Source organism: Coenobita brevimanus, chromosome 43 (genome assembly GCF_032717465.1).
Source record: "Coenobita brevimanus isolate Jiangsu-jjx chromosome 43, ASM3271746v2, whole genome shotgun sequence".
NCBI lineage: Eukaryota > Metazoa > Arthropoda > Malacostraca > Decapoda > Coenobitidae > Coenobita > Coenobita brevimanus.
Genome location: NC_136996.1, coordinates 6,821,375 through 6,843,788, shown reverse-complemented (window position 1 = coordinate 6,843,788; position 22,414 = coordinate 6,821,375). Strand labels below are relative to the sequence as shown.

The 22,414-nt window shown below is 41.9% G+C and overlaps 1 protein-coding gene across 1 annotated transcript in view; it reads left to right on the top strand.

Annotated features, from left to right (window-relative positions):
* LOC145397745 (CLIP domain-containing serine protease B4-like) overlaps positions 1–16,917 on the top strand; it is a 59,166-nt gene extending 42,249 nt beyond the window's left edge. Inside the window, exons 5-11 of the mRNA XM_080270765.1 lie at positions 87–260; positions 1,577–1,709; positions 3,510–3,670; positions 4,320–4,424; positions 8,011–8,156; positions 15,452–15,510; positions 16,562–16,917. Coding sequence (XP_080126891.1) covers positions 87–260; positions 1,577–1,709; positions 3,510–3,670; positions 4,320–4,424; positions 8,011–8,156; positions 15,452–15,510; positions 16,562–16,676 — 893 coding nt within the window. The 3' untranslated portion in view covers positions 16,677–16,917. The remainder of the gene's footprint in view (positions 1–86; positions 261–1,576; positions 1,710–3,509; positions 3,671–4,319; positions 4,425–8,010; positions 8,157–15,451; positions 15,511–16,561) is intronic.
* The last annotated feature ends 5,497 nt before the right edge of the window (positions 16,918–22,414 follow it).

Genomic DNA, 22,414 nt, shown 5'->3' with positions numbered 1-22,414 from the left:
GCCCATAGTGTGCACCATGAAATATATGTTTATGTCCAAAACAATGATTGGCTGAAGGTGAAATAATACCTAACGACCTTCCTCAGTAACGATCGAGGAAACTACGACTGAAGAAACAACCACGACCTCTGAGCCGACGACTGAAGCTTCCACGACCCAGCCACCCCCCTCCGGCGTCGACCTGCTGCCGAGGGACACCTGCGGTACAACGCTTGGGGTGTTTGCCATCAGAATTGTGGGAGGAGTGCCCCCGCCCATTGGTATGTGTGTGTGTGTGTGTGTGTGTGTGTGTGTGTGTGAGAGAGAGAGAGAGAGAGAGAGAGAGAGAGAGAGAGAGAGAGAACAAAGATTTGTCTGTAAACTAAGATAAGACGGTGAGGAGTAAATAAGACTGTTAGTGTGTGTGTGAGAGGAAAAGAGCATAGTATATGTTCTGAGTTCCATGGAAATGATTTTTTTTCTTTTTTAATGCAAGGAAGAAGGTTATGGACCTACACGTGGTGGCACTGTGCACTCTGGGTGAGCAGCTGTGGCGCTCACTGGGAATCCAAGCCTTCCATTTCCTTTCACCTCGCCATCAGGAAGGACTCTGGTCCGACCTTGGTGAGGCACTGTCTACCACAAGAGGATGCCGGTTTTCTACACCGTGTATGTACTAAGTTGTACTTGTAAATTGACGCAACAGAAGCAGTTGCTTGCCTGTGATCGACGGGTTAGCTCGACCAGACAGACTGAGATTAAGTAACAGGATCAGATTATGAATCTAGAGAAAGTGGTGAAAATGGTATTAGTAAGCGAGTCTGAAGGTGTGAGAAGGCACGGTAGGCCAAAATGAAGATAGAAGTATATATCCCACTAAATTCAGGAATGGCCGTATGTGGGGTACTTAGCGTACGTCCCTCCGCCTGTCTGCTCTTAGTCGAGGTCAAAGGTCCTAACTCTGGAGCTGGAGTTCCCCGTTCCTCTTTATTAACTTTTGAAAATACCTAGCTAAGCCCATTCTATTAGACCTAGGATCCAGTGGATTAAAGAAACTGGATTTTTTTTTTTTTAGTGTTTAAGGTGAATGAGCGTAAGAAACGGAAGGTATGGAATTTAATCTGAAATTGACATAGGATCACAGATGGATGAAATAATTACAGAGAACCCCATGACATGACTCCATCGTTTTTTTTTTTTTAGCTAAATGGTAGACGACATTAGTCTGTCTTACAAGTATGCAAGTATCTATAAAGAAAAGTACAGTGAAGTATGTGCACTTAGTTTTGCTTGTAAGGTGGAGCCAGGGTTTCGAGTGCTTGAATGATGTGTGAACGATTGTCTGGCCCACTTTACTGAACATTTTGTTTGTTAGTTCTCTCTCTTTCCAGTAGGCTCTTTTGCCTGTCGATCCTACCTCTCCTCATCCCTCTGGTGGTGAGGACTCGTGATCTGCCTTCACTACATCACCATATATTTTTTACAATAATAAACTGTCTTTATGAAGCATTCTTTTAAAAAATGCATGCAAACTCTAAGTGAAAATTTATATATAACTATAAAGATAAATTTGTACATAAGTTTTGTCTTCTACCAGGTCTGTACCCGTGGCAAGCTGCTCTGGGCTTCGAGGATGGAGAGGGACGAGTTGAGTTCCTGTGTGGCGGTGCTCTGGTCACTCGACAACACATCGTTACTGCAGCACACTGTGTCAGGGGCAGGAGTGACCTGTAAGTGTGTGGGGGTTGGGGTGGGTGATGCTGTGGGAAGGGTAATGGCGGGGGTGGAGATGAGTGTTCGATATGTGAGTAGGTAGAGAAGGAAGAAGGGACTGTGGTAGGGGAAAAGTGTTTCTTAGTGTTGATGATGATGTGTGGTGATAGTGGTAGCGACTGGTGATGTAAATGATAATGACTGTAATGACTGCGGGTGGTGTGAGTGGCAATAGCGGTAATGATGGTGGTGGTGGCGGCGATGATTGTGTGAGTGGTGATGTGTGGTGATGGTGGCAGTGGCTGATGGTGGTGTGAGTGGTGAGAGTGGCGGTAATGAGTGATAATGGTAGTCGTTGCTGGTGGTATGGTGGTGATGGCGATAAGAGTTGGTGCTGGTGGTTGTGGTTGGTGGTGGTGGTCAGTGGTAATGGTGTTCCACTTTGAACCATACGTCCTTCAAGGTCAGGTCATGTCCACTTAAGTTAATTCAGGTCCAGATAAGTCAGTTCAGGTCTATTCGCATCACTTAAGGGTCATTCAGTACTATGGGTCGCTTCCACTTTTTGTGTGCACCTTAATGAAAAATATTCCCCAACATTGTATGCTTCTTCAGGTATATATGAAGCTCACTAAAGGATCTAAGATAACCGTTCTAACAATACTTTTATGTTAATGGCTCAAACGTTTGCCAGCATCACTTCTAAAGGGGACCGTTTATGTGGAAACAAAGGAGTGAAGACTATGATAGTTAGTATTATAGCAAAATAACATTGACTGAGGAAACGACTCATGTGCGGATCATGCTAGATTTGTTCTTGTCATTTTATATTCTTCCAGCAAAGGTAAGACCTACTTAGCAGGCCCATTTTTTTCAGATAGGTTCACTCAGCTCATCGTATGTCAGCTCAGGTGGATGAAGGAATTAAATAGTTCAAATGACCTTCAGAAATTCAGTTATTATGATTTTCAACCCGATTCGCGCCGGCTCTGTTTCAACTAATTCATTTCATGTGGTTGTAGGTCCTTAAAGGCCACTTCAAGCTTATCAGAGTCATTCAAAACAAATCTATGCCGATGAAGGCCATGAAAACGTGTGAAATTCAGTCCTATTCAGTTAGTACTTATGCTGTCGTTTCTTTCGTTTATGGAGGCTCCAGCATCCTTATACACATCGGCTTTGATCACCTAATGGCGTCTCTCCACGTTGTACGGTCTCTGGCAGCCTCCGTATTCAGTCCCTTGTTCTTGAGTCACACACTGTGATCTTGTACAATGTCTGTTTTGGTTTGCCTACCGCAGCCCAACCCTTGACGCTCACACTTTTCACATTCTGCACCCAGATGTCATATTCTATCCTCTCAAAATAACCAAACCATCTCAATCTACCCCTCGTCATCACAACACTAACACATTCAAGTCTTATCCATCCTTTCAGCTCTACTCTACATTCTCAGTCCGTCCCCCCCTCAGACCTCTCATTCAAGGGTGCATTACACATCCATCTAATTATTGTCATTTCTTTACGTTTGATTTTACGAGTATCCTCTTCTTTTATTGCCCAGGTCTCATTGCCGTATAGCATTACTCTCCTTAACACACGCTGCATACAAGGAGTCGTCAGTAGAGGCAACAGCTCCCCGAGCTGTTGCCTCTACTGACGACTCCTTAATGAGTAGAATGGGACCCCGAGGGTCTCCTCGCACAGGAGGAATGGCCGTCTATGGTCCGAGGCAATGTAGATATGCACGATCATACCTAAGGCAACGCGGGGTACCCCAGCAAACATATAATATATCCTTCTTCTTCTCTCCATAGAACCGTTGTACGTCTGGGAGAACATGACTTGGGACGCGAGGACGAGGCCAAACACGAAGACTTCGAGATCATCGACAGAATCACCCATGAAGGTTTCAGCCCCATCTCTTACGCCAACGACATTGCCATCCTCAAGCTTCACAAGCCCGTCACCTTCAGGAGTGAGTTCCAGGAGGACAAGCACTCGTATTTTATGTGGAATACGACGCTTAGTTCCTTCTAACCCTCTTCATCCCTGTTTGATAAAAACTCGTAGACAGGCTTTCGTATCGAGCGAAGATTTGTTGTTGGTAGTTTGAAGTTTCTGTGGACTGCGGGAACCAGTGTCATAGCCAACTGTTCCTCGTACTTTCTAAGAAAGCTTTGAGCTGCCACCTTTACACAGTTTTCGTTGGGTGTCACACCTTGGCTACCACTTTTCAGCGTAGGCTAATCCCTCCCCCCTCCCCTCCAGTAGAAGGGATAAATGTTGTCATTGATTTCTTAAGGATAAAGTGAAGTTGCAGGCTCTTGCCTTCTCTCTCATTTCCCTGCTACAGAATGGATCAACGCTGTATATCATTCGTTGCTTAAGAGTAAAGCAATGTTGACAGACGCTCGCCCTCTCTGTCTCATTCACCTATCATACGGGATGAACGTTGTGTGCCATTATCTCCTTAGGAGTAAAGCAGTGTTGCAGACTCTCACCCTCTCCCTCCCTGACCCTCTCCCTCTCCTTCACCCATGAGAAGGGATGAACGCTGTGTCGTTATTTCATTGAGAAAAGCAATGTTGCAGACCCTCACCCTCTCCCTTTCCTTCATCCAACAGGAGGCATCAACGCTGTGTGCCTGCCGGACCTGGAGGAACATTTCCGCACCGACAATCTGGTGGGCATCCCTGGCTTCGTGGCTGGATGGGGCGCAGTATCATTTAGTAAGTGGTGCAGGGGTGTGATGTTGTTTCTGTTAGCCTACTATTAGTTTTCTTGTGTTTAGGATCCCAGGCTCACGTAGAGAAAACCCAGCGGAATACAGGAAACCAGCCACTTCATTTGGGTGCTCCCAGAGGTGTTTTGCTGAGGTTATGGTAAAGGACTGACTGTGCTGTGAGTGAAGTGTATGAGTTAAATGTGTTGCTGTGTGTGGGGACTGCATTACAGTGGAAGCTTAGTGGATTGTTTGTGAGTTGTATTTTGTGTTAGCACTCATGAAGCCTTCAAAACAGTACATCTACATCGGACAGGAAGTCCAGTTTAGAACCTCTGGCTACGACCTCTATCCAGTCAGATGAAGAGGGAGAGGGTGGGCTAATTAAAGCCATATATAGCCTTGTATTTCGAGAAATCTGTACTGAGTTTAACTTCCTCAGTCCGGTTACGTATTTATTCTTGCAAACTCCAAACTCCTTTACTCATCTTAAAAAACACAGGTATTAGTGAGAGGGATTACTAAGGCTATATACCCTCCTAATGGAAAACTGTTCCTAAGCTGAATAAAATCGTCTGCAAATGGCAAGAAAAAACTAAATAATGCGACACCTGGCTGAAGAGGTTATGCTGAGTAAAATAGTCAGGCAACAGCAAGAATAAGCTAAAAAGATGTGTGATCGGAGAGAAAGGGCTAACCACTTTACTCTGGTGCACTTCTAATTTAGTTTCTGCTACTTTTAAAGAATGTTTTTTTTTTTTTTCAGTTTAGGAGAGATTTATAGAGCTAGAGGATTTAGATATGACTTTCATTTATTCCTTATGTACAAGAGGCCTTTCCCAACTTAAAATCGTCAGGAAGTAACAAAATAAAAATGCAAAAGACGCCTCGCAGTGAAAGGAATAAAACCACCAACTGACACCGAATACATGAGGGGGTTAAAAATATTTATTAACATTGAACACGTGTGGAAAACTAAAAACATCTATTGACATTGAACACGCGTGGGAAGTCAAAAACACCTACTAACACTGAAAACGTATGAGAATTGAAAACACATTGACAATGAACAATTGTGGGGGATAAAAACACTGATAGCGAACGTGTCTAGGGTATAATGCCACCTATTTGTTATGGACATGTATGAGATTTTAAAAAAAAAGTAGTGTTTGTGAACACGTGTGGGAGGTAAAAAACAAAACAAAAACAAAACACCTTGTCAACGAACGCATCTAGGGGGGTCAAGAGCACCTGTTGACTTTAAAACACGTGTGGGGGGTCAAAATACCTAATGACACACGTGGCCAAGATAACGTGTGGTGTAAGATAAAAACATGAACTCTTATCTGTCGTGACGTAGATAACGGCCTCACCTCCACCCCAAAACACTTAAGCGCTTATTTCAAGTTTTAATGGAAATTTTGCAGCACTCATCTTCAGTGGTTTATTTTGCATATTAGGCTATACTTTTACCTTCACATCTTCTACCTATCTGTTTATAGCCAGACATCATAATCCCTTAAGGCGTGGCTGTTTGTCTTGAGTTAGTTTCACGGGGAGGGGCACTAACCCTCCGCCAACCCACTTGCTGGCACGTAGGGAATACGTGTGGGTTGGTTATATGGTTACCACCCAGCGCTGTAAATAGTTTCCTGGCTTACAGGAAACCATTAGGCTCGTCACTCTGTTTAAAGCCACCTGAAAAGGAAAGAAGAGTAATTAAAAAATTATTGGATAGATGGGAGAAGTAGGAAGAGATGAGGGCAGACACAGAAAAAGGATGATAAAGGTTAAAGTAGGCAGCACTACATCAAGTTAGTGGATGATTGTCGCCAACTTCACACCTTACAGAGGCAAATTATGTCGATACTAGGAATATGCAAATGACATACAGAATATCAACATGTAAAATTCATGATAAAACGAAAAGAATTAGCTGATACGTAGCTTCTTCTGTGGCGCCAAGAGACCCTTCTATTCCTAAGGGTCCTCGCAAATCCATACTTTTATTTGTTCTGTTAACTGAAACATGTCTCATTCTGTTCTTTCAGATAAACTGTTATCTTGATTGGGTTCATGGTGGGCCAGGATCAATGACACGACTTTTGAGGATAACTGTACATGTTGTTGGATATGCTCGGATAAGATGACCCTCTGTCAGCTTTGACCAGAACATTGAACCAAGTACATACCATTACTCAAGCTTCTTTATCGCATGTTATAAGCAACCAAACTGTTTCAAACGCTTTAATACACCAGATGGAAACAGAATATGTACTACTGACGTGTGACATTATCAATCTTTATTTAACGGGGTTTCAACCCTGTATTTTCTTCAAGCCTCCACTCCTTCCCCTCCCAACCCCCCAAAAAAGTAGTTTATTAAATTATATCAAGACTAACACGTGAAACAGCTTGAGTTAAGTCACGTGCAGGGTTTAGGACCATGCAAGAGCAAAGTTTTTAACTAGTTCTAACAAGGGGGTCGTAAACAGTAAGTAAAAATATTTTGGAGCGACTCGGTCCGTCTGTTTTGCTTTACTCCCGTAGACTTTACCAACTTTGGAGAAGCCACACCACACCACGCCACCCCACGCCATTCAAGATCACTCTCCCACACATCACACACACCAAGGCTATTAATCGAAGGACACTGAAGCTCCCCTTGCAGTACTGTACTTGCGCACTTGTTTCCTTGATATCCTTCCTGTCTATTTTGAAGTTGCTTATGCAAAAAAATAAATAAATAAATAAAATAAAATCAGCTATATGTCCATGAAGACCCATAGAAGACTAGTATCAGTAACTGCATAAATTTTGATGTACAGTCCTTTCCTGCAGATTTCGAAACCAGGTGCAAGTAAATGGAATTCACAGTGTGAAATATGTGGCGTGCAGTGAGATGTAGGCCCGAGGATATATCATCAGGAAGTCAGGTTATTCTTAAAGACTCCGCAATACTACTGAATGCTTTATTGTGTGAGAGTTGTGTTACGCTCTCGGAGTCTGGTAGTCCTCTGTCTCTCCTAAAATCATTCAGGGAAATGTAAGTGAGTTTCCGTTCTTACCCAGTGCCATGACTGCGCTGAGTTATGAAATTGTCAACTGTGTACACACAGAACAGTCTTCTCAGCAGATTTAGCCAAGGGCAGCGGCCACTGCCAATTCATCACATTCTGACAGCTTCTGAGTCAGGACGACTAAGTAACAAACATCCGTTAGCTTACAATGCAATCACGAATTAGTAAGTGGCCTAGTTCCATCAGGTGAAGACAAAATAAAGTTACAATTGAGGCTTATTACTAATCTCACATCTAAGACACCTTAAATTTAATTCAGTCACAATTTAGTTCTCAAGTTGTAGGAATGGCCCAGTTCTCTCAGGTGAAAACATATGTACTCTAATGCTGTATCCCAAACACACACCTGCACATAACTTCCGTCACTCCTTTAATAACAAAGGTTTATCGAACTTGGACAATCACGATTTAGCACACAAGTTGTAGGAGAGGCTCAGTTCCGTCAAGCGAAAGCAGACTAACTGTAGTTCTGTATCCCAAACACGCATCTCTACATAGCTTCCATCGTTCCAGATAACGTATCGTCGCCTGTGCTGCTGCATGTGACTCTGCCATTGATCAGCGAGGACGAGTGCAGCGAGAAGTACTCCGTCTTTACCCAGGTCTCCATCGACAACACCACCCTTTGTGCCTCTGACAGTGGCAAAGATGCGTGCCAGGTGAGAGGGGGGGAGGCTTTCAGCTAGGGGGATGAGTTTAGTTTGACGGGTAGGCTTTGTTGTTAGAGGAGTGGGTTTCGTTGTTAGACGGGTGAGTTTTGTTAGGGGTTGGACACTGGTAGGCTGGTGGCTTTTGGTAATGGGATGGATATTATTGGAGCGGTGGATTGTGTTAAAAGGGTGGGCTTTGTTAGAGAAGTGGTTTTTGTTGGAGGGATGGAGGGAGAAGCGATATGTGGTGTAGGTGTTAGTTTTGTAGTGGTAGCTGTGAAAGAATGCATTGGATGATTAAGATGTAATTGTGGTGGTACTGATGAGTGTTGTGTTAGCAGTGAAGCAAATGCATTGTAGGGGTTAGATGGCATTATGGTGATGAAGGTTTTTGTGATAGTAAGTAGTGCTATCGCGATTCCTAGTTTCTTTACCCCCCTGGCTCCAATTAAGTCGAAGCCAGGGCCGCAGAAATGCCAAGCGACCGGAGATGGTTAGTCTGGCAATCTGATAATGGTTTGCGATGACGGATTGGCCCACATACGTCAAGCTCAACGTTGTCATTGACTCCTACCATATAAGCAATCATGGAATTCAAGTGAAAAATATGTCATGAAAGCAACTGAAAAAGGACGGCATTCATATCATTCAATGCACTCTTTTAAATGTTTCTCGGTTTCCCAGCATTTTTTGAACGCGGTTCCTGTATGTATTATCCTTTTCAGAGTGTTAACAATTCCCTCGATGCATCAAGCTAATGTCAGAGTAGTGACTAGTCAGTACGAATGAGAAGGAACTGAAAGCAGCATGAAGAATGTGTGTACAAAATAGATACAGGTATCTGCACTTGAAAACCCATGATATTGCGTGAATTCGTTGTTTCATAATCACAATAATCGCAGACTCTGAAGGGGCTCAAGAGCACTTTGAACACTCCGAAAATGATAGTTCGGACAGGAACCGTCTTCGCATGATGCATGGGAAACCGATAAGCACTCAAAGAGTGCAAGTGATGTGAATGTTTTCCTTGTTCAGTTACATTTCATGAAAAATTTTCCTAATCCATGACTGCTTATGTAATAAGCGTCATTGACAATATATCACTTGATGTGTGTGAGCCAGTTCGCCATTGTGATCCGTTTTCACACTGATGGACTAATCGTGTCCGCTCTCCTAGCTTTTTTTTTTTTTTTTTTTTTTTTTTTTTTTTTTTTTTTTTTTTTTTTTTTTTAGTCCTGACTTCGACTTCCCTCGAGCCAGGGGATAAAGAAATTAGGGATCGCGATAATACCTATGCTGTTTGTATGCTTGGAAAAAGAATTGAAGGAGAAAGCAAAGGCTGAACGCCCGAGAAGTATATTTCTCAAAGAAAGTAGAAAATATAGAGAACTTCAACTGAGATCCATTCATTCCGAAATGCTTGGACACAATTGGTCATAGGAAAGACTAACCCTGGAAGTTTGTTTAAAATTAGCCAACTGTTTACTATCATGATCACTAACTTCTTGACCATGTCTGGCTTGAGATGGGTCGAAGTCAGCACAGAAGACATTCCGGACGAGCGAACACAGACCACTTCATTATAAGAGGCTCACTTACCTGATCCACAACTCTCACGGACGACACACATGAGCACAGTTGCGAGGCAGTATTGAATCCTTTGCTATAGTATGTTATGCTGTTAAGATTTTAATATGTGTATAAAAATAATTCATGGAGAGTGCAATGCACATCAGTGACCCACCCAGTGATTTACTATTATTGTATTATACATTCGTCTATTTATCTATCTATTGCCGAACGCCTTAATTCTGTAAGGGGTGGCCACAAACAAATACCCTCCATGTCGCCCTGTCCCACGCCATTTCATTTCCCTGCTTCTAGCTCACACCCCCCTCTCTCATATACCTCTCCACTCCATCCCTCCATCTCATCCTTGGCCTCACCCTCGTTCTCCCCCCCTCCACCTCACTCACATACACTCTCCTCGTCAGTCTCTCACTCTCCATCCTCTCCACATGGCCAAACCATCTCAATGTGTTTTTCCTAACGCTTCCTATCATATCCACATCCACATCACAACGCTTTTTCACTTCCTCATTTGTCAGTCTGTCTCCCCATGTGACTCCACACGCTTCTCTCAAATAACTCATTTCCACTGCTGTCACTCTTGACTTCTGTCTGTCTAACAAGGTCCAAGTTTCATTTCCATACGTTAAAGTTGGTATCACAATACTGTCATGTAGCAGCTTTTTCAGTTCCATGCTCAGTTCCCTGTTTCTTATTACTGCTTTCAAGGAACCAGCAACCTTCCTTCCCTGTTGTACCTTTTCAAGCACTTTAACCTCTAAACCTCCATCCTTACTCATCACACGACCCAAGTACTTAAACGCACTCACATTTTCCATTTCCTCCTCATCCAACCTCACTGTACATTCACTGACCTTACTTCTCTCGAAGACCATAACTTTAGTCTTCCTTACATTCACCTTTAGATTCCGTTTCTTACACACTCTCCCAAACTCATTCACCAAGCCTTGCAGCTCCCCTTCGTCTTCACTTAACAACACAGCATCATGTGCAAACAACAGTACAGGGAGTTTTCCAAACACTGCCCTCTCTCACTAGGGCCGCTCCAGCAGCCACTGCCCTACCTTGTTCCTCTTTGATAAACTCATCCATGTACAGATTGAACAACCATGGAGACATGACACATCCTTGTTTCAATCCAACCTTCAAATAGAAAAATTCACTCAGTTCACTATCCAAACGCACTGCAGCCTTATACAATAGTATTGCATTTATTATTCGTTGCAATGATTTCAGTAGTATGAGTATTATAACTGTCAAGGTCAATAACTGACTATTACTTAAGCAGTTAAATAATGAGGGTATAAGTAATGCGAAAGACAAACCAAGCAGCCATTAGTAACTGTACAGGAGAAATAAAACAGGGTAAGAAAAGATCGGAGTAGAAAATGTTTGGTGCTTCAAGAGTATTGTGCCTACTCGAATACAAATAGCCCGGACAGGGACCAGAATCACAATTCTCGTATGTACAGTACGTGAAATACACATAGATTCAAAGAACGTATTAGGTAGGTTGAATGGATTCCTTACTCAGTTGCAGTTCATGACAACATTTTCTAACTAAATCCATGACCGTGCGTAAACGGTTCGTTAAGCATTATCAGACTGCTAGACTAACCGTGTCCGCATGCCTGGTTATTTTTCAGCCCTGGTTATTTTTCAGCCCTGGTTTCAACTACCCTCTAACTAGGGGGAGCAGGTAAAGAAATTAGTGTTCACGATGGTACATGGAGTATAGAGAAGGCCAATTAACTCTTGCATTAAGGAGACAGAGAAGTGATTGTGTGTGTGTGAGGGGGGGGGAGGATTAGATGGTTGCTGTGCCCTTCTTGACAGGGTAGGACATACAGGCAAGAAGTAAAAAATCTGTTCAGTTTTGTTGGTTTCCTGGGCATACAAGAGTCCCTGGTAATGGCTAATGAAAGATATCCGGTGTGAAAGTAAGGAGAGAATGGTGCAATATTACGATACAGAGAGAGTGAAGGAAGTCGATAAGAAAAGTAGAGCTAATGAGACGAAATTCCTCGACAGTACCAGTCTAACTCCAGTACTTAATTTATATTCTTGCAGCTGTCAGGCGTCTGTGTTTAGATTAGGAGAGACCATTAGGTGGTTAGAAATACATGTAGTTCTTTTTAATCCTCTTGTTTGAAAAGTTTATCCTAAGGAGAATGAAATAGTCAGAAAAGTAACTGTAAAAAATATATGAAATAAATAAAATGCATGTCATCAGATGGAAGGAATTAATGTGCTATATGTGGCAAACTCTCTACACGAGAAATCTTCACCGTACATGGTGGAAATTACAAGCTTATAGACTGTATTCTGTCCAGTTTAACCTGGGTTAAAATAACCATCTCTCCATCGTGAATATTGACCTTAACAAAATATTAACACCATAATATGTTACTAATAATAACGAAGCGTTATGAAAAGAACAGTCACACAGAACCAGTATGAAGCACATTTTCGCGCAAAACGAACGAGCGAGAACACTTTCGTATTATTACAAATTAAAACTGAACTGATCGACTGACATCTAAAATAAAAATCATTGCTCTAGCTATATCAGGTAAAAAACTAAGAGCCTTTGAAAGGCGTGACCCTGTCCGCTTATTGTAATTTTCCTCCCACATACCAATAATAAATTTCTTTCGCTCACTCGTAACTAAAGTATCATCTTATTTTGTCACTGAGCTGTAAAAAGATATGAACACTGGAATATGATGGTAGTCATAATGAAGTGCATTGGAAAGGGTGTAGACCGAAAGTATTATACTGGATTACAGATACGAGAGATAAACTGCAAAGGGACGAAAATCTTCGTTAAGAGAAGATGGACGAACTACAATAACTGCTTTTAAGTCTGAAAATCTACGTCGGCTGGAAAAAATATAACGATGTACTATAGAATGCAGAACAAGGAAACAAAGTGACTGTTGAGTAGTCGAGTGTTTGATACGACTTTGACCTCCTGTCGTGCTCCCCCATGTGTAGCCTTTGTCACAGGGAGTATTTTTTTTTTTTTATGTTACGAAAAAGGAACCAAAGGCCACTAGCCCGCAAACTGTTCCTTCCAAGAGAAAAACAAAATACAAAAGAGAGCCAAATTCAAGATCCGATCATTTCGAGATGTCTGGACACACTGCGTTTGAAAGACCGGAGATCATAGCTAGCAGGAATTACAGACAGAGGGAGACAGTTCTAGAGCTGACCTGTTGCATAAATGAAGGACTGGGAGTAACGGTTAACTCTTGCATTAGAGAGTTGGACAGAAAAGGGATGAGAGTTTCCTGCTAGACGGGTGCTACGTGCCCGTCGTAGAGGAGGAGGAACACAAGCAGACAGTTCAGAGGAGCAGTGACCATTGAAGTAGCGATAGAAAAGAGATAAAGATGCAACAGTGCGGCGAAGAGACAGAGGCTGAAGGGAGGCAGTAAGAGGAGGAGAGTTAATGAGACGAAAAGCCTTTGACTCCATCTTATTGAGGAGAGCTGTATATGGGGAGCCTCCCCACACATGAGAGTTGAACTCTACACAGGGGCGGATAAAACCCGTGTATAAAATCAACAACTGTGCAGGGGTAAAGAAGGAATGGAGTCGGCTTAGCATACCCAATCTCTTAGAAGCAGATTTTACAAGAGATGTAATATGATCTTTCCAAGATAAGTCCCGAGTGAATGAAACCCCAAGCATGTTCAAGGATGATGCAGGATTAAGCTGAATATTATTAAACATTAGTGGGTATTCCTGTGCAAGATCTTGTCAGGTTGATAGGTGTAAGAACTGAGTCTTTGATGCATTAAAAACAAGATTATTTTTGCCCCAGTCAGAAATACGAGCCAAATCATACATTAGGTGTGCCATAGCCTCATCCCTTGTTTGTTGAAGTAACTGCTGAGATGGACGTTGCGGGAACCGAATGGAAAGGTGAAGGATGGAGTCATCAGTGTACGAGTGGATAGGGTTAGATGTACAGCTTAGAAGGTCATTGATGAATAAAAGGAAGAGAGTTGGTGATGGGACAGAGCTCTGAGGAACACCACTGTTGATAGATCTAGGAGAAGAACAATGGCCGTCTACAACAGCGGCTATAGAACGACCAGAAAGGAAGCTATAGATGTAGGCACAGATACAAAGATAGAAACCGTAAGAGGGCAGTTTGGAAATTAAAGATTTATGCCAGACTTGATCGAAAGCCTTTGAGATGTCAAGAGCATTGGCAAAGCTTTCGCCAAAGTCCAGAAAGGAGGATGACCAGGAGTCTTAAAGGTAGGTGAGATGATCGCCAGTGGAGCGTCCCTGACGGAACCCATACTGACGATCAGAAAGAAGGTTGTGATAGGAAAGATGCTTTAAAATTTTTCTATTAAGAATTGACTCGAAAACTTTTGAGACACAGGATGTTAAAGCAATTGGACGATAGTTAGAGGGCTGGGAATGGTCACCCTTCTTTGGGACTGGCTGAATGAAGGCAAACTTCCAGCAAAAAGGAAAGGTACAAGTTGATAGGCACGATGTAAGTACAGAAGCACAGTTCTTGAGGACAACAGGAGGCACTCCATCAGGCCCACATGCCTTGTTAGAACTGAGGCCTGTGATGGCAGAAAATACGTCAGCTGAAGATATTTTAATGTTAGCCATGAGGAAGTCTGAGGGGGGAAGTGATGGAGAAACAGTACTAGAATCGTCTAAGGTGGAATTTGAGGAGAAAGTCTAAGCAAAGAGGTCTACTTTATCAGTAGAAGACATAGCTACAGAACCATCAGAGTAGAAAAGAGGAGGGAAGGGTGATGAGGTAAAGTTGTTAGAAAGGTTTTTGGCAAGGTGCCAGAAGGAGCGGGAAGAATTCGAGTTGGAGAGTTGAGAGCATTTAGTAGGGATGAAATTATTTTTAACAGGGTAAAGAACAGACTTAGCCTGATTCCGGGCAGAAACATAAACAAGATGTCATTCAGGGGTGGGTTGGCTCTGGTACCTTTTATAGAAGGTGAGGTTTAGAGGGGGAGAGGTGGTGCTCAACAGAGCAAAATTAGAGGAAAGGCCGCGAATGTTGCAGAAATGAAGAAGAAGTGAGTCAGACAGTGATTCCAGGCAGCTCGAGTCGTCACCGGGAGGGGGGCGGATGGTGAGGGCATTTATGGTCCCCCCTCCCCCTCCCCCCCGGGGACTCTGAGGCTATGTACTGAGATGTCATGATTTGTTCTGAATTTTGGAAAAGGAAGTGTAGTGTGTACTGTGCATGTAGTTTGGTACTGATAGTTAGAGAAACTTGTTTTGGAGAGCATGCTGGCCTACTCTCTGTGTTACTGAAACACTGAAAAAGTTCAGCAAAGGAGGATGGTCAGGAACTAGTCCAGATGGCTGATGAAACGGGAGCTCCAGCTCTCCCTGTCATCAGCTTTCCATCCACCTTGGGAGTACTGCCCTGCTCGACTGGTGCTACAGTCTACTCCCTTATAGTTAGGGACAAAGATATCGTTGCACTTAAAGGTCGAGCAGTGATGAAACCCATACATAAAATTTTGAAAAGGTTGTTAGGCTCTTCATTGGGTTTCGAAAGTCACTGTTCAGTCTTGTTATTAATCATTTTGAAGTAGGACATTTATTGTCTCTTGTGCAGTACAAAAATATAAACAAATCTCTCTCTCGCTCTCTCTCTCTCTCTCTCTCATACAAGCCGTTAACCTGCAGCCTGCCCTTTCTTTTCCCAGGGTGACTCCGGCGGACCTATGATAATGCACTGGCCACCACCCCATATAGGCCCATCCAGGTACAGTATTCATACACTTTAATGATTCTATGGCTTTCAGTTACCACTTGAGCTATTAGCTGAGCTATGACTTTTATCTTCGCTCATATAACTATCGAGGACTTCTCAGTCAGTGTGGCTTTGATAGGAATATTAACCCACACTTAACTCTCGTAGGACGAGTTGTTTGTCATTCTTACGACTCTATGACAGGCCGGATCCCGCACTCTTTAGAATGGGGTACATGATTTCTAGTAGAATTACCACTTAAAGCATTTGAAAAATCGAAAAATGAAAATGTACCTTAATTTTCTTACTTAATGACATGATTGCAACGATACAGGCAAATGCAAATGCAATAAGATATATATTTCACGTATTTTAGTTGATAACATTGCTCTTTTATTATATGCAATCATTGATTTGCCGAAAGTAGGGGGGGGGGCCGACTCCCCGCTAAATCCGTGCTTGATATGATTTTACTGTCCGCTACAAAAACCACACGACGTCTGTGGGTTGAATAAATGACTCGATTTAATCCTTAACCCTTTGAGCCTGGGGACGTCTTTTTCGTTTTCTTCTTGCTGTCTCTTAGCGACTTGATTCATATTTGGAAAAACGTTTCCAACTTGAGGGGTTGGATGGAGCCTTAATGAATCCCTTCAAAATGACTGGTTCCTAAGTTGCCAAAAAAAAAAAAAAAAAAAAAAAGTAACGGCTTTAAAGGATTAAACCTCAGGAAACGACTGTTCTATCTGACCATAGTTAAAACGAGAAAATGCAGGTATAACCAGGCATTATGATTTCTGACAATAACTGACATTTATGAAACGATTTGTCTTCTTTTACTTTGGTTATACTGAAAAAATATATATGGCCAAAAATATGAGCTCTAACAATAATTCACTTTATGGAACGGCTGATTTTTTTTTAGTCCTCCTCAAATGAAAGAATATGACCAACCAATAAGATTGCTGAGAATAATTCACTCCGTTGGAGAGTTATTTTTCATACACGTTGGGTAGTATCCTCTTCTTGAACCCTTTTAATGTCTTTTTGAACCCCTTTACAGATCTTTCCTGGTGGGCGTGGTGTCATTCGGGTTCAGGTGCGCTGAGCCAGACTTCCCAGGTGTCTACACCAGAGTGGCCGCCTACACTGACTGGATTATCTCCCACCTAAATTAAAGTGCTTTTTGTTACATCTAAATTAAAGTGTTGTTCGTCAATAATGTGCAGCCTTTGGGAGATGAGGCGATCGCGATCTAAACCTTTACTTTTAATGCTGAGAAATGCAGCCACGTTCTTAAAAGCAGTCAGGTTCCAGAGCTGTGTTTTGTGAAGTGGAGAAAATGTGCTGGGTGTCTGACATGCAACTGTTTATATTTGTTGCTTGCGAAGGCAGTGTTTCATAGCAGTATCAGGATTTTTTTTTTTCCAAGACTTAATCCGATTAAAGATTAATTAAGATTCTTGGCTTTATTTGACTGGGATCCAAGGCTTTAGAATAGTGTTTATGGACAAATCAGATGTGGTGACTTTTATTTAACCAGATTAATGGGATCCATGACAAATATTCGAACAGGATCAACTACAGTTCAGCTGGAGGCCCTTTGCTTGATATGGTTGGAATCTAATGGAAAAAAGAAAAGGAAATATGTCAAAACTCGCACCAGTTTTTAGCTTTTGCACTTATCAGAACTACCTCTTCCTTTGCTTGATAATGAAAGCAGTTTATATGAGCTCAGAAAACATTTTTTTTTTTTTTTTTTTTGGGGGGGGGGGTAGTTGAGTGGTTGACAAACTTTGCTTTCTGCAGTGAAGATTGAGGATTTTTAAATATTTTACCGTGATTAGTTAATCAGGATAGTTTTTAATGATGTGAAGAATACGTTTAAAAATGCGCATGTTATATGACAGGAAAGAAAAACAATATGAACACAAAGATTTCTTTTGTCAGACTGGGCAATGATGTTATTGAAAATGTTACCTACCTGTCTGCACAGTTTAACTGCAGAAGGAAAGTGTGCAACCCGCTATAAAATTTTGCATTTCATCATGTTTAAAGTTGGTTTTTCACTGACTAATAAGGCACTGGTCCTCAGTGAGTTAAGTAGAATTTGTATCTCCCATTGGCGTGCTGCATTTAACACTTAATATTCTCTATCTCATTAAACTTTACATTATGAAGAATACTCACAGGTCTCAGTATTTATCATTATTGCTATTTATCACAAATAAATAAAGTGGAAAGTAGTAAAAATATACTTACCTTTATCATTTTTAAGTGATCTAGTTTCCGTGTTGACTAAACTTCTCTTCTGACGCAGCTGAAGTCAAAATAATCTCAGCTTCAGTCATGTAATGTTATTTACGCAGCCAGTGACAAATTCTATACAGCGGAATTATATACAACTTGTTTTGTTTGAGTATATATATATATATATATATATATATATATATATATATATATATATATATATATATTATGTATTTTTTTTTTCATTGTCGACGGATATATTCATAGGTCCCATTGTTGTCAGCTTATGAGGCTGCCTAGTACCTCGTCCTCACCTGTTTACTTATCCACATTACACGCTGATATTCTGTTGTATGCTATTTATACAACATGTTGAGTTAAGACATGGATTGTATGCACGTGAAGACTAAGTTGTAGTATGCAGAATAGGCCGGTACGGAAAAAGTGCTAGAAACCTCATGACCTAACAAGCATACAAGTCTAGGGGCTCATTTACACGAGCACTAGGCATCTGTGGTGCTGTTGCATGGCAATGGAAAATGCATGGACAACGATCCTTTAGATGTGATGAAATGAAACACCATCCCTGCTTCTGCTTCACTGTATATATATAGCGTGTTTCATCACTATGCTTCGAAGCAAAGTAGTAGCATGCTCAGATATCGCAGGTGCCCACTGCTTGACTAAACGAGCCCTGTAGGTCGTATTGTCTTAGGGTTAGGAAGCTTACTAGCACCTCTTTGATTTATCTTGCCTGTTGCACTTCATTACTTTTCATCATGTTATTTATATCTCAGTAATATGGGGATTCTTTGCATAAATAACCTAAAAGATAATAACATGCTATATGCACTAAAAAACAGGCTAAGATAAGGTTCTAGGAAGCCTCTTTAACCGACAAGAACATGGCCCTTAGGTCTGACTAGCTCACTGGCTGGAATAAGCATCATAACCAAGACAACTGGTCATCGAGGATTTGTGTGCCGTGACGTGTAAGAAGGTCTTCATACTTGTGAAGACCCGTGGCACGGGAAGAGCTGTATATTCAGTAGCAACATAAACCATCACTACATTGACAGCATTTCAGATAAAATTACAAAACAGTCTCTGGTCCAACTGGATCACGATTTGAAGGTAATGGTTGCTTTTTTGCCCTACAGAATACTCGATTCATTTGTGTTCAGAAGCAGGCAACATTTCCCAATCAACTCTGCTGTTTGCACCAGTTATACTAATGGGCCGTATTCTAGGTGGCATACGAAACTTCGCAGCAAATCTTTCTTAGCGATTTATTTTGCATAATACACTTTAGTATTCGCTTGTGTGTTAATTATAGCATTTTTGACATAGTTTGTATCGGTGCCTTACAAGACAGTATTAATGGATAATATGCAAAGCAAATCGTTAAGAAACAGAAGTTAAGAAATTTCAGAAGCCACTTACAACACTTGTCTGTATGTTCCTGCCAGATGTTCAAAGAGTGATTCATAACACAGGTGTACAGTATATTCCATTAGATTTTTGGCATGTGGTATAAATTTTGTTGCTGCCAAAGGATTCACGAAGTAAAACGTGATGTATTTAATTACAAGGTAATATTTCTATTCCCGTACAACACTGACAGTCATGATTGTCAAATTATGGTGTCATCTGTGTCCTGCTTGTTGCTTACATACTCAGGCTTGGCAGTATATAGCCGCATAGTCTGCCTCGGCAACACTCCTGCCACGCTGCTTCCTGTGGTGACTTGTTCTGTGATAGTGTCAGTACTCTGCTGGCGTCTAAATAAATGGTTGAACACGAGCTGAACACGTCCTTGAGTTTCTTTTGTCCCAGTAACATGAGTGATTTGGAGGGAGGATAGCCTGATGGCGAAGGACAGGGTTACATGGAGACGATTTGTTTGTGACCACCCTTTCTGGAATTATGGCATCAGGCTATAGAATATATTGAGGTGGCGAGGGGTTCATGTTTGAGTAACCGTTGTAATACCTCGTTTGACATTTAAGTTTAGAGACCATTGACGATGCTAGCTTATGTAGGTCCTTTCACTAGATGGCAAATCTCTGTGTGTCGCAGTCGTGAGCCATATTCCTGCCTAGTCCGTTAGCCTGTATTTTTCCACGCGGGATCGTACTCCATGTCTTCCTCGGTCTGCATCTGAGCACACTTCCCTCCACATTCACAAATGTGACCCGCCTCAGCCCGTCATGCGCTCCCCACCCCCTTCCTCTTAACATGCTCAAACCAACTCAGCCTTCCAACCTGCATAACCTCTCTTAAATTTCTTGCTTCATAACTCTCATCCCCCACTGTTCTCAGTTGCCATTCATTGTGATTCTGTTAATCCATCTCAACCGTCTTATTTCTGTGCCTTCCATGCTGTTTCATTCTGCATGCATCATCATCATCTCTTACAGGCCAAATCTCACTGCCATGCAGCACAACACTTCTCACACATGTTTGGCAGGAAGTAGAATTAGGATGAAAGGAGAACTCCTCCATATTCGAGAGGTAACAGTTTCCAAAATTTCTTCCATCCACTAACACTGGAGCTAGCCTCAGCCCTTCCTCCTGCACTCAGCCGTTGGTAAGTTTATTTATTTTTTTTAATTTTTTTTTTTGTGTCCGACTCTGGGTATTTGAGGACATCAGTGCGAATGTACTACACATAACAATATGCATAACTGGAGTCAGCATGCTCTGCGACAGTTGTAAGAGAAAGAGGACTCGTGCTTAATCAGTTATTTGCTTCTCACTAGCATGCTGTACAGTACATGCCTGGTATATACCGATTTGTGTACCTAGTAACTACATGGCAATGAGCAGGAGGAATTAAAGATAACCTACAGTCAACTGGAAGTGCCCTCTGGAACCACCACGGAAAAGGAGTTAGTTTTTTGCTACTGTTGTGGCTCCAAACTTAACTGGACGCAGACACCATGGACTGAAGGAAACCAGACACTTCAGTAGGAAGCTGTCAGAGAAATTGTCTGTGCTGTGAAAGTATGGTGCATGAGGTAAGCGTGTTGTGATAAAGGGGTCGGTTTTACAATGGAGACATTATTTAAGGTCATGTGATCTTATGTCATAAGAGCTCAAATGTTAATACCGGTGCCATTAATCCTCTCATGATTCGAGCAACTGTAGTATTCTGTCAATCATCACAGACGATTTTACTGAGCTAACACTGAGTGTAAGAGCCTGTGAGTGTTAATATAACTGGTCCAAGTATTATTTCCAAAGAGGTCACACCCCTTTCCCCCACCCCCTGCGATCACTATAGAGCATATACCTGACAAATCCCGAACTCCTTTCAGCTCATTTGATGGCCAAGTGGGGTCAGACTGGAGGGTTGATTCACTGACTAGGTGCTAAGGGGCTTTATTCCGGCGTCAAAGCCAACGTCCATCGACTCTTATACATCCAAGACTTAGCACTGCAATTGTGGAAGTGACCTCGTTCCATTAGGTAAAATCAAAACGATTATAGTAACCAAGGAGACTCATTCATGTCAACTAAGCTCATCAAACCACAAGCAACCAGGACTTGGGTGTGGAAATGGCCCAGTTCCGTCAGGTGTAAACAATCCGACGATGCCTTCCAGCACCTCCCCGCTCCTCTGCACCTTTCTCCCGGTCCAGCTGTGCGAAGAGAGGACAGTCGGGGTGTGAAAGGCGGCAGTTGCTAGAGGTACTTGCCTTAGCACTATCAACAGCAGCACCAGGGAGCAACATCCACCTCCCCACGTCACCGCCCCACATACTCACCAACACCCTGTAGAGGAATTACAGGGGTTTGTGTTATAAAAGGCACAGGGAATTTCATAATGCCTCTTCATTAGTGATCCTTTACATCTTAATTAACTCCTTTTATGCCATTTATACGTTCCTAATATCGACATAGTTTGCCTTAATAGTGTACGGGAGGGAAAAAATAGGTGTAATAAACACAGTAAATCGGTGAGGAAGATTTGTTAAGAAATGTCCAAACGCACTGAAAACACGACCCTAAACTGAGTCACTAGCCTGTCTTCCAAATATACAGGATATTCCGCCAGATATATGGGAAACCTCAGGTGGTCTTTGGGCAACTGTGAATAAAACTGCTATATCAACATGGGTTTACTTCTCAGCTGTTACGGAGCTACAGGTAATGATGATCTTATGGTTGAAAATTGTCTCCCTCATGACTCATCCCTAACGTCATCAATCACTGTAGCTTCGTTACAAATGAAAAATGGACCAGTGCTTTGATAGCATTTTTACTCACCAATAATCCCCCCCCCCCAAAAAAAAAAAAAAAAAAAAAAAAAACGTTCCGAAGTTTCTCATATCTCGCTGGACAAACTGATGTGTTCCTAGCAATTTTAAGAGTTTGAAATATAATGTAGCATTTATACAGTGACTAAAAACTCCTTGGTCCAGGATGCTTTGTGGCACCTCTTTTTAGCAATTTACTGTGTACCCTACTCTATACTAGTCCCTCTTATTTTATGAATGTCTCTTTAATATCGACTCATAAATTCCATGAAGGATATAAATAGAATAGTTGCTTGTTCCGTGCAGAATTAAACTGAAATGGAAGTTGTGCCAAAAGCTGTCTACGTTGACGGGAATACGAACTGTTTAGCTGCCTTAAAATTTCAAGTTTAATATCAGCACTT